This window comes from Erythrolamprus reginae, chromosome 7, assembly GCF_031021105.1.
Source record: "Erythrolamprus reginae isolate rEryReg1 chromosome 7, rEryReg1.hap1, whole genome shotgun sequence".
NCBI lineage: Eukaryota > Metazoa > Chordata > Lepidosauria > Squamata > Dipsadidae > Erythrolamprus > Erythrolamprus reginae.
Genome location: NC_091956.1, coordinates 79,087,417 through 79,100,191, shown reverse-complemented (window position 1 = coordinate 79,100,191; position 12,775 = coordinate 79,087,417). Strand labels below are relative to the sequence as shown.

The 12,775-nt window shown below is 41.6% G+C and overlaps 2 protein-coding genes across 2 annotated transcripts; both read left to right on the top strand.

Annotated features, from left to right (window-relative positions):
- The first annotated feature begins 1,657 nt into the window (after positions 1-1,657).
- On the top strand, positions 1,658-11,073 carry LOC139170554 (CDGSH iron-sulfur domain-containing protein 2-like). Its single transcript, XM_070757942.1, has 3 exons — positions 1,658-1,865; positions 4,757-4,971; positions 8,586-11,073. The coding sequence occupies exons 1-3, from the start codon at positions 1,763-1,765 to the stop codon at positions 8,673-8,675; spliced, it is 408 nt and encodes a 135-aa protein (XP_070614043.1). The 5' UTR covers positions 1,658-1,762; the 3' UTR covers positions 8,676-11,073.
- Positions 8,919-11,073, top strand: METTL6 (methyltransferase 6, tRNA N3-cytidine). The gene has a single exon (XM_070757941.1). It carries the CDS (start codon positions 8,919-8,921, stop codon positions 9,804-9,806), a length of 888 nt encoding a protein of 295 aa, XP_070614042.1. The 3' UTR covers positions 9,807-11,073.
- Positions 11,074-12,775: the final 1,702 nt, after the last annotated feature.

Here is a 12,775-nt window from a genome sequence, read left to right as displayed (position 1 = left end):
AACTGGAAGTTTGGAAAATGCACTTCCTGTTTGCCAGTTGTGCTGTTTTTTTGCACTCCAAAGAGTTTAGGGAACACTTATCATGAGTGTTCATAGGAGATCAAGGAAGCAAATGACATGATTGCAATTGCAATTAGTGTTTGTAATTATCCTACAGTATCATTTGCTTGATGTCATAAAATGCATTACATTGTTTTGAGAACAGCACGGGTTGTTATGGATGTTTATGCATATGTGCATCCACTAATGATATTTCACATTCTTCGGATTCTTAGAATTAGTATCACTTTTGAGACTTCAGATTTGAGTTAAATTCCTTATTAGATAAAATAGTTAAGGAGTCCTCTTTCCAAAGGGGAAGAGGCTGATCTTTAACCCCAAGTTAGCATTAGTTTCTTAGCAGGGGTGAGGAAGGGCCTCCAGGCATGTGTACTAAGTCTTCTCAGGTAGAGACGGTACTTATATTAGGGACTCTTCGGAAAGAACATGCAAATTATCTTGAATGCTCCTCCACTCTCACCTTTTTGGACAACCGTCAGATGGGGAAAATTAACTACAGTGTTCCCTCGATTTTTGCGGGGGATGCGTTCCGAGACCACCTGTGAAAGTCGAATTTCCGCGAAGTAGAGATGCGGAAGTAAATACACTACTTTTGGCTATGAACAGTATCCCAAGCCTTCCCTTAACACTTTAAACCCCTAAATTACAATTTCCCATTCCCTTAGCAACCATTTATATTATTACTCACCATGTTTATTTATTAAAGTTTATTAAAAAAATGTTTTTTAAAGGCAGACGAAAGTTTGGCAATGACATATGATGTCATCAGGTGGGAAAAACTGTGGCATAGGAGAAAAAACCGCATTTTTTAAATTAATATTTTTGAAAAACCGTGGTATAGACGTTCTGCGAAGCTCGAACCCGTCGAGGGAACACTGTATACCAAATTGTAATCCTCCTACTTCTAGTGGTCTCCCATTAATGGCAGCCTAGACTAGCACCTCTCTATTTGCAAAGCATTTATTCCTACCAACCGGTAAGTAGCAGCTCAACTTCGGAGAGGGGAGGCATATAAATCTAATTAATAATAATAATAATAATAATAATAATAATAATAATAATAACAACAACAACAACAACAACAACAATAATGAATAACTATAGAATATGATTCTTTATTGGCCACACAAGGAATTTGTCATTGGTGCATGTGCTCTCAGTGTAAATAAAAGAAAATATACATTTGCCAAGAATCATGAGGTACAACACTTAATCATTGTCATAGAGGTCAAATAAGCAATGAGGAAACAATAAATATTAATAAAATATTATTACTACTACTACTAATTAAATTATTGTTATTACTATTAATATTATTATTAATATTATTACTACTGCTTTCTTTCGCAATTTCTAACTAGGGCGACCCCGTTGAAGCCCTCACGATTTCCGAGGCAGCTACCGGCTGAAAAGCCTCTGGGAAAACTCGGGGCGGGCGGGTGGGAGGGAGCTGACGCATCCAGCTCCAGCTTTCTCATTAGGCGACGCCGCTGCCCTTCCTTGGCAGGCCCCACCCTCCCCGGTGATGCGCATGCTCCGTGGCCGGGAGTTCCACTGCTCCGCCTTCCTTCCTTGGTAGGCCTCTCCCTCCTTCCCCGGCCACGCGCATGCTCCGTGGCCGGGAAAGAAGGGCAAGTCTCAAGCCGGCAGGTAGCCCGGCCTCGCCCGCTCCCCTCGCCCCGCGGAACTCTCGCCAGGGGCTATGGTGCTGAATAGCTTGGTCCGCATCGTCAAAGTGCAGCTGCCTGCTTACCTCAAGCGCCTGCCGCTGCCGGAGAGCGTCGGCGGCTTCCTGAGACTCACAGGTTAGCGGGAGGGCACTCTGTGTGTGTGTGACGAGAACCCCTCCCCCACTTCGGACAAGCCTGACGTATAACGGAAGGTCCCGGTTTCTCGCATGGCTTAAGAGGACGGGCGCTTGCGCAAAGTCAGCTCGGAAATCCACATCCGTCGGATTCAATGGGGACCCCAGTCGGGCAGCCGTTTGCGCCTGCGCCCTGTAAACTGCCTTGGACTACATTTCCCAGTTTGCCCCGCGCGTGGGGTTCCCTCCGAAACTGGCACGCGGCATCCTCGTTTCCTCCTTTTTCTGCAGCTGCTCCCTTTGCTGACTTGGGAAATGCAAAAGTCACTGGTATTGTTGCAGCAGGGAGAAATGTCACTTGGGTTCGTTATATGGCTGGTTTATTTTTGTTAAACACTCCCCCCCCCCCTTCAATGATTGGCTTGGAAAAATCCATGAAGCCAGTGTTATAGGCTGATTTACCATGAAGAATAAATCAATACCTGAGAGATGCCATGATTGGTTTTTAGTCTTTCATGCTGCGGGAGGGGGAGGGATGTCAAAATGATCTTTGTTTTGATATAAACAATCTACTTGCATTCACTATTTCAATCTGATTGCTGAGAGGCTAATTGACTTCTTTGCCTCCCTTTTTACTGAGGAGTATAGAGAGCATTTGCCTGCCACTGAATTAGTTTTCCCAGGGAGGGAATTAGAAGAATTAAACCGGATAGAGATAGACAAGGAAGATGTTCTTGCATGCCTCTCTAAACTGAATGTCAACAAATCGCCAGGTCCAGATGGCATCCACCCTAGAGTTCTCAAGGAACTCTTAAGTGTGAAATTGCTGCACTTCTAGATAAAATATGTAATCTTTCTCTAAGATCAGGCACTGTACCTGAGGGTTGGAGGCAAATGTAACCCCGGATCTTCAAGAAAGGATCCAGAGGTGATCCAGGAAACTATAGACCAGTCAGTTTAACCTCAGTTCCAGGTAAAGTGATGGAAACCATTATTAAAGATAAAATTTAGTAGCAGCTATGTTTAAATCATACCAAATACTGTACTTGGAATATTTTAATATAATTCTAGATTTATTGAAAATGGAGAAGGGATGAAAAAGACATCATTAGAAAGATGCTGCAATCCCAAATTTATAATTAGAAAAACTTATCTTCATTCTCTGAAATGAGATATGATACATTTAAAATTTAAGTGGAATGATTCACGCGAAATGTGATGTGCTTGGGTTTTTTTTTCCTGTTGTCTTTGTGGGTCCTTTTGCTTTCTTTCAAGTTTGTTTACATATTAAAACAATGAAACAAAAAATATGTTGAATCACAAACTATTTGGTCCCTTTTTATCCTAATCCAATGTTTTATGCAGACCAAAGCAAAGCAGCAGCAAAATAGAACTTGAAAGGATATGCTCTATTTTCTTTTGGCGTATTTAATGTTGCCCTTCAATAGAAAGTGTAAAAAATTATTTCCACTTCATTTGTATATCAGATGAAGCAAGAAGGACTTGTTATACTTGGCATTGCATTGTGTTCTTATATACTTGCCTGCTCATTTCCTGTTTCTGTTTCAGAGAATTCTACTGTAATACAACATATCATTCGAAAGTGACTCTGCTTTTTATACTTTAGTTGGTGGTATTGTGCTGTGATTTGTATTTGTTCTCTGCAGAGGATACGCGACTGGAAAATATTTGTCCCCATTCAAGATGCTATATTAGATGTACTGTATAGGTAGTCCTTCTTTAGTGACCAAAATTAGGACCTGTCACTAAGCAAAGCAGTGTTCATAGTACAAAATTATGACAGTGAAAGTGATGTTTTCTGCTCAAAACTGCCAATATTGATCTATTGTGGTGTGACCAGAACAATCTAGAACTAAACACACTCAAAACCGTAGAAATGGTGGTAGACTTTAGGAGAAACCCTTCCACCTCTCACAATACTAGACAACACAGTATCAACAGTAGAGACCTTCAAATTTCTAGGTTCTATCATATCTCAAGATCTAAAATGCTCACCTAACATCAAAAACATCATCAAAAAAGCACAACAAAGAATGTTCTTTCTGTGCCAGCTCAGGAAGCTCAAACTGCCCAAGGAGCTGCTGATACAGTTCTACAGAGGAATCATTGAGTCTGTCATCTGCACCTCTATAACTGTCTGGTTTGGTGCTGCAACCCAACAGGACCGACACAGACTTCAGAGGAGAATCAGAACTGCAGAAAAAGCAATTGCTGCCAACCTGCCTTCCATTGAGGACCTGTATACTGCACGAGTCAAAAAGAGGGCGGGGAAAATATTTACTGACCCCTCGCATCCTGGACACAAACTGTTTCAACTCCTACCCTCAAAACGTCGCTACAGAGCACTGCACACCAAGACAGCTAGACACAAGAACAGTTTTTTTCTGAACGCCATCACTCTACTAAACAAATAATTCCCTCAACACTGTCAGACTTTCTACTAAATCTGCACTTCTATTCTACTAGTTTTTCTCATCATTCCTATCACCCATTTCCTCCCATGTTGACTGTATGACTGTAACTTGTTGCTTATATCCTAAGATTTTTATTAATATTGCTTCTTCATTGCTTATTTGACCCCTATGACAATCATTAAGTGTCGTACCACATGATTCTTGACAAATGTATATTTTATTTTATGTACGCTGAGAGCATATGCACCAAGACAAATTCCTTGTGTGTCCAATCACACTTGGCCAATAAAATGTATTCTATTCTATTTCACACATTTTTCCTCCAACCATTCTCTACCCTTTGGATTGCTAAACCCACCACTGGGATAATTAACAGGAAGATAATTAATGTTTGTATATGTGTATATAATGTTTGCTGCAGAATACTCTCTATAATATGGTTGTGGCATGTGCTCAGTTTCAGAGTGGCTACGGTTATTGCCTTTCCTGGGGGTCCTTGCTCTGCTGGGATATCTTGCCATTCGCCCCTTCCTCCCCAAGAAGAAGCGACAGAAGGACAGCTTGATTAATCTCAAGATCCAGAAGGAGAGTCCCAAAGTAGTAAACGAAATCAACATTGAAGACCTCTGTCACACTAAGGCAGTGTACTGCAGATGCTGGCGCTCTAAAACAGTGAGTTATTTTATTGAATTTGCTATACCCTTTTTACTTAGGGTCATTCTTATTGGTTTTGTTTATTTTATTTATTCGATTTTTATTTATTTATTTATTTATTTATTATTTAGATTTGTATGCCGCCCCTCTCCGCAGACTCGGGGCGGCTCACAACAAGACACCGCCCTTCTTTTTAAGACTCAGGGCGGCTTACATGTTAGCAATAACACTTTTTAACAGAGCCAGCCTATTGCCTCCACAATCGGGTCCTCATTTTACCCACCTCAGAAGGATGGAAGGCTGAGTCAACCTTGAGCCGGTGGTGAGATTTGAACCGTTGACCTGTCAGCTTCAGTGGCCTGCAGTACAGCACTCTACTTGCTGCGCCACCTTTGTTTCTTGTAATATAGAGTGGAATGCTCCTGCAGACTGTTTATCACTAGCAAAGAATTAATACTAATACTAAATACCTGCATTTTAAAATCTATTCTGTAGGTGGAAAAACATTTTTGAAACCGAGTGCGATGCTTCTTTTAAAAGTCACAATTGTGCACTTCAGGGTGGAATGCTCCTGCAGACTGTTTATCACTAGCGAAGAATAATCCTTTTTTAAAAAAAAAAAAACTTTTGCCAGAACTTGTATTTATTGTATACTAATTTTAAAATCTGTTCTGTAGCTAGAAAAACATTTTTGTCCACAGTCCTCCAGGATCATTGGGAAAGAGAGCTTTATAAGTGCTTTTGTGAACCAACATGGTCCCGGCAGCTTGAAAAACTCATATATTGGTTTGCCAAGCTACCAGGTGATATATGTTCACCATGATTTATAATCCAACTGATTTAAACACATTTGCTTTCATTTAGCTTCCAACATGTTGCTGAACTGTAGGAGTGAATTTGCTGGAGCAGAACAAAAGCTATAATATAGATCAGAGGTCCCCAACCTTTTTTGCACCAGGGACCGGCTTTAAGCTAGACCAATTTTCCACGGCCCGGGGGGCGGGGCTTTGGTCATATGGGGGTGGGGTTATGGAGGGGTGGAGCTTAGTGACGCAGCCCTCCACACTTCTCCACAGGACGGGGAGAATCAGGAGGCTCCTTTGGCGGCTGGGGGCTGCCTGGCTTTGTGATTTTGGCTGGGGGGGGAGTTAGGAAGGTCCTACTTCTCCCCCCCCAGCCAAAAATTCAAAGCCTATCTGCTGGATATGGGCGATGAGTGGGACAGAGCGGCGCGGAAGCCTCTTGCAGCAGCTGCTACAGCCACCGGCTTCCGCGCCGCTCGTCCCACCCATCGCCCGTATCCAGCAGAAGCTGCTGCCTGAGTGCTCTTGGCCAGCGGGATTCAAAGTGCTGGGGTGGGGGGGTGTCCCGACAGCCCCCCCCCACCCCAGTGCTTCGCCTCCTGCTGGGACACCCCCCACCCCAGCACTTTGAATCCCACCGGCCAAGAGCACTCGGGCAGCAGCTTCTGCTGGATACGGGCAATGGGTGGGACGAGCGGCGCGGAAGCCTCTTGCAGCAGCTGCCACAGCCACCGGCTTCGGCGCCGCTCGTCCCGCTAATTGTCCGTGTCTGGCAGAAGCTGCTGCCCGAGTGCTCTTGGCCGGCGGGATTCAAAGTGCTGGGGTGAGGGGTGTCCCAGCGGGAGGCGAAGCACTGGGGTGGGGGGGGCTGTCAGGACACCCCCCACCCCAGCACTTTGAATCCCGCCAGCCAAGAGCACTCGGGAAGCAGCTTCTGCCAGACACGGGGAATGAGCGGGATGAGCGGCGCCGAAGCCGGTGGCTGTGGCAGCTGCTGCAAGAGGCTTCCGCGCCGCTCTGTCCCACTCATCGCCCGTATCCAGCAGATAGGCTTTGAGTTTTTGGCTGGGGGGGGACTTAGGAAGGTCCTACTTCTCCCCCCCCCAGCCAAAAACTCAAAGCCTATCTGCTGGATACGGGCGATGAGTGGGACAGAGCGGCGCGGAAGCCTCTTGCAGCAGCTGCCACAGCCACCGGCTTCGGCGCCGCTCGTCCCGCTCATCGCCCGTATCCAGCAGATAGGCTTTGAGTTTTTGGCTGGGGGGGGAGAAGTAGGACCTTCCTAACTCCCCCCCAGCCAAAATCACAAAGCCAGGCAGCCCCCAGCCGCCAAAGGAGCCTCCTGATTCTCCCCGCCCTGCCCGACACCCCACCCTGTCCTGCATAATGTCCTCTGCCGGGAGGGCAGCGGCGCCGCGGACCGGCTGGAAAACCCCAACGGCCCGGTCCCGGTCCGCGGACCGGCGGTTGGGGACCTCTGATATAGATAGTATGCAATTCCATGGATAGGACAACTGTTATAAAATATACACTGCTCAAAAAAAATAAAGGGAACACTTAAACAACACAGTATAACTCCAAATCAAACTTCTGTGAAATCAAACTGTCCACTTAGGAAACAACACTGATTGACAATCAATTTCACATGCTGTTGTGCACATTCAACTTTGTACACTACAAAGTATTCAGTGAGAATATTTCATTCATTCAGATCTAGGATGTGTTATTTGAATGTTCCCTTTTTTTTTTTAAGTAGTGTATATTACGCCATCTGATCATAAACCATAGTTGAATTTGCATAAAAAGCCAAATAATATTGTGGTCTTGTTGCTTAAGATTTGATGTGTCCAAGTTGGCAACTCACTTCTGTTAACGTGAATTATACTAAGCAGAATTCTCTACATATTGTATATAACATTTAATACAATTTTATTGCCACCAGACAGTTGTAATTAAGAGGAAAGTGAAGATATAAACTAAGTACATCCAGTATCAATTGAAATCTCAAAGTAATGTGATTTAGTAATGTAGATATTTTAAGCCAGTGATTTCTAAACTGCACCTTATATTTTAACATAGGCCAAGCCAATTGTCAAGGTAAAACTAAAGAATTATTTAGGAATTATTAGGAAAGTGAACACAAGAACAAGGGGACACAATCTGAAGTTAGTTGGGGGAATGATCAAAGGCAACATGAGAAAATATTATTTTACTGAAAGAGTAGTAGATCCTTGGAACAAACTTCCAGCAGACGTGGTTGGTAAATCCACAGTAACTGAATTTAAACATGCCTGGGATAAACATATCTCCATCCTAAGATAATACAGGAAATAGTATAAGGGCAGACTAGATGGACCATGAGGTCTTTTTCTGCCGTCAGTCTTCTATGTTTCTATGTTTCTATTTATATGCCGCCCCGAGTTTGCGGAGAGGGGCGGTATATAAATCCAATAAAATGAAATGAAATGAATGAAAGAATAGATTTTGGACAGAATATTTTTGTAGCTGTTCATTTCAGACCTGATTCCTGTTTAAGCCATTATTTCAATGCATAAATATTAGGTGCTAAACCTGTTCAATAGCTCTTAGTATCGGTGATGAATAAATAGTACATAATTTAAAACACCAAGAAATTAATTTAGACTTCAGTTTACATATTGGATATTTCTCATCTTTAGTGATTTATTATCCACACTAGCCTACCAATCTCATCTGAGTATATATTGTATTTATCAAAATTTGAGGGTAATCTTTCCCTTAATCTCACTTGTAGTCCTAAAACCCCTAACATTCTAGGTGACCTGTTTGTTCTGTTTGTTTTTGTTTCAGTTCCCTGTCTGTGATGGCTCTCACAACAAACACAACGAGTCAACAGGAGATAATGTGGGCCCTTTAATACTCAGGAAAAAAGACGTCTAAAAAACTCCTAAATGTGGTGTGACTGAAGGGAAGTCCACTTGTATATGTATATGGTGGGCTTTCAGCCTTGTAATAATCACAGGGTTGTATTTTAGTATATTTTTAGATTATATTAAATTTATACTTTGCCTGTCCGGATCGAGAGCGACCACATGGGTTGGCGTCCTTATATGATATGTGATATGGGCAATTATTTAATTAAGGTTTAATGCAGCTTTGAATCTGCTTTGTCCCGTAATTAAGATGATTCAATCCGAAATTCTGGAAAGTCACTCATCTATTCCTGATACTGATGGGGTAATACTTGCTTGTGAAGATGGGTCTTTCCAAAAAACAGGGCAGAAGACTAGGATTCTCAGTCCTGAAGAAGCAAAACAATTAGCCGGAAATCAGTTCTTAGTATCTGACTTCAAGCAACAGAAACTTGAGAAAGAAGCACAAAAAAACTGGGATCTATTCTACAAAAGGAACAGCACCAATTTTTTCAAGGACAGACACTGGATAACTAGAGAGTTTGAAGAATTAAAAGCCTGCCGCCAATTTGAAGATCAAAAATTGACCATTCTGGAAGCAGGTTGTGGTGTTGGGAACTGTTTATTCCCACTTCTAGAAGAAGATTTGAATATGTTTGCTTACGGTTGCGACTTCTCTCCCCGAGCAGTGGAATATGTAAAGCAAAACCCTCTATATGATGCCAGCAGATGCAAAATATTCCTCTGTGACCTGACCAAAGATGACCTTGTGGAAAACGTACCATTAGAGTCAGTGGATGTGATTATGTTAATATTTGTACTTTCTGCCATTCATCCTGAAAAGATGCATTTAGTTTTGAACAATATTTATAAGGTATTGAAACCAGGTAAATGCGTCCTTTTCAGAGATTACGGCCTTCATGACCACGCAATGCTGAGGTTTAAATCTGCTTGCAAGCTGAGAGAAAACTTCTACGTGCGACAAGACGGAACCAGGTCATACTTTTTTTCTGCTGAGTTTTTGGCAGAACTTTTCCTGTCTGCGGGATTTGAAGAAATAGTCAATGAATATGTGTTTCGAGAAACTCTGAACAAGAAAGAGAATGTATGTGTGCCAAGGGTTTTTCTCCAAAGCAAATTTCGAAAGCCTCAGAAATAAGCTTTTGCTGATAAGTTATTGGACAGTTGGAGTTCAAGGCTACTTTCTTATGTTACTCAGTTGATACCAAGCTTTATACAGTGGTACCTCAACATACGAGTTTAATTCGTTCCAGACCCGAGCTCGTAAGTCGATCAACTCGCATCTCGAACGAATGCCTTTAGACTTTGTTTTTCGTGCGGAGATAACTGGAAGCAAGGAGATTCTTGCACCACCTAGTGGAAGCTCAGCTCGTATCCCGAATTTGAGCTAGGGTGTCGAACAGAAATTCCGCTCGCGTTGCAGCTCGTAACTTGGAATACTCGCATGTGGAGCAGCTTGTATCTAGAGGTACTACTGTATCAGGTTTGTAGGACAAAATATGGCTAGCACTTGTCTAGTCCTTTTCTATTGATACAATCTTCAAGACAATGGAAGACTGCTTCTATTTTAAGTATAATTCAATAATTTCGGGATTAAACTACCAGCTTTCAGTTTTATAATTCAGGATCACAAAGCTTTCTTTGGCAAGACTTGAGAATGTTTGTTGTCAAACAGATTCCAGAAATGTGGCTAACCTCATATATAAGCAGTGTTGGTTCATATGACAGCTTTGTTGATACAAAGTTATATAGTGAGCCAGTACTAGCTTACTATATATACTTAGCCTAACATGGTGTGCATACCAAGGCAGTATGGTTGGTTAGTTTAGAGTTCAATGTGACTTTTGAACCCAAAGCTTTTGTCTTGTTAATCCATTGTAGTTATAGCTGTAGAACCATAGTATGTTACTAAGCCTGTAGTTCATTTTGTTGATCATGAGCCCCTTTTGTGGGTTATGAATCTTAAATTGTGATTTAATATTTTGTGCAATCCCAGCTAATGGTTATTTTAATTCATTGTTCAATAAATTGCATTTCATAAAAAATACTTTAAGCTAAATGTATGGTAACATGTTATATATTTTATATAACAAAAAAAGTTATGCTTTGTAATCAAAGCAGAATTATTTTTTGTAGAATTGCAGTGTTTTAACAAAAAATAGAGAAATACCTCGATTTTAACTACAAGTGTATTTAAACTACAGCTATAAAGCCACCTGTACTGCCAGATTGTCACAAAATTGGGAACTAATTTTTGGAGGTTGTCAAAGACAATCATGATTTTAGTCTTAAATGGATTTGCAATTTGCATAGAAGCCATTATGTCAGTTTGGAAATTTAGTGTGAATAAGAATCACTTTTATACAGAACTTCCTTGAGAATGATTAAAGAATTCTACAAACTAATAGCAGAGTGTTTTCTGTTTTTCAGAAGTGATACAGATTGTATACTGTATAACTTTTATTATCACTTTTTCTATGCACATACTGGCACACATTAAAAATGAAGCGATGCCTGCTCTCAAAAGAAAATGTGTGTGTGCTTGTGTATCTACACATACATACAGACCCACACTCACAAAAAACATTTACAGAATCTAGTTGTTGCGCTTCGGATACCATAATGTCTCCTCCCCGAAGGTAAAAGAAAACTCGAGATGATGTGTATAGCAGACCCTGGCGAAGCAACGCTTGTCTGCCATATCACGGATAGAAGGATGTGAACTTCCAATCATCTTTTCTGCTGTCTTCACTACGCTCTGAGTAGCCTTCCTATCAAAATAGTAACACAGATAAGTCTTTGACCACAATTGAGCCCATTTCTGAGGCTAAGTAAGACATTTGTTAGGAGAGTTTTGCCCCGTTTTAGGGCTTGAACAGTCACTAAATGAACTGTTATTAAGTCGAGACCTACATGTGCTTCCAAACCAAACAATACAGTGTTCCCTCGATTTTCGCAGGTTTGAACTTCGCGAAAAGTCTATACCACGGTTTTTCAGAAATATTAATTAAAAAATACTTTGTGGGTTTTTTCTCTATACCACGGTTTTTCCCGCCTGATGACGTCATATGTCATCGCCAAACTTTCATCTGCCTTTAATAAATATTTTTTTTAATAAAGTTTAATAAATAAACATGGTGAGTAATAATCTAAATGGTTGGTAAGGGAATGGGAAATTGTAATTTAAGGGTTTAAAGTGTTAAGGGAAGGCTCGTGATACTGTTCATAGCCAAAAATAGCGTATTTACTTCCACATCTCTACTTCGTGGAAATTCAACTTTCGCGGGCGGTCTCGGAACACATCCCCCGCGAAAATTGAGGGAACACTGTAATACAATATGACAGGATCATCTCTTTATAGAAAGTAGTTAGAGGAAGGAAGATGTGCTCTTCTCATAGGACGCCCAAAATGCAGGCTGTGGCTGTGCCTGCTTCACCAGCTTCTCACTGTAGAGTGACCAAGCTAATCTACTTGTTAGCTGCACGCCCAGAAACTTACCAGCCAGCGTCATAGTTGAATCATCAATACGCCTGCCTTTTCTGAAATCGATGATGGATCAATGATGTTCTTATTATCCTAGTCGACCAGAAAATCTATCTCCTCTCTGCAAGCATCCTTATTATCAAGGGCCCCCAAACTTGGCAACTTTAAGACTTGTGGACTTCAACTTGAGGAGTTCAGTCCACTTCTAACTCAGTGCAGCTATGATGAGGGTACTGGCATTTTAATACCGGTACCCAAAAATAAAACTCCTCACTCAGACTTCAAATTTACTTTACCAACAGAGCCTCTGAAAGGGAAGTCTAATTAAACATGTTCAACTTACAGCCAAGCAGCTGTTAAATGAACAACTAGGAGAAAGTTTTATTATTTCAGTGCTCTGTCGCATCAGACTGACATCATAAAGCTGCTGGGTGACATCACGGAATCCCTGTAATGCAGTCAAGTCACTACTGGATTGAAATTAAGTCCCTAATCAGCCAACTCAGGAGAGGGAAGGCCCCTGGTGCTATTTTACTCCTCCAAAACTAGTGAAGAACATAGAATGGTGAGCTCTAACCTTGGCATCATTTTTCATTTATATTGACACCACTGGATACATCCCT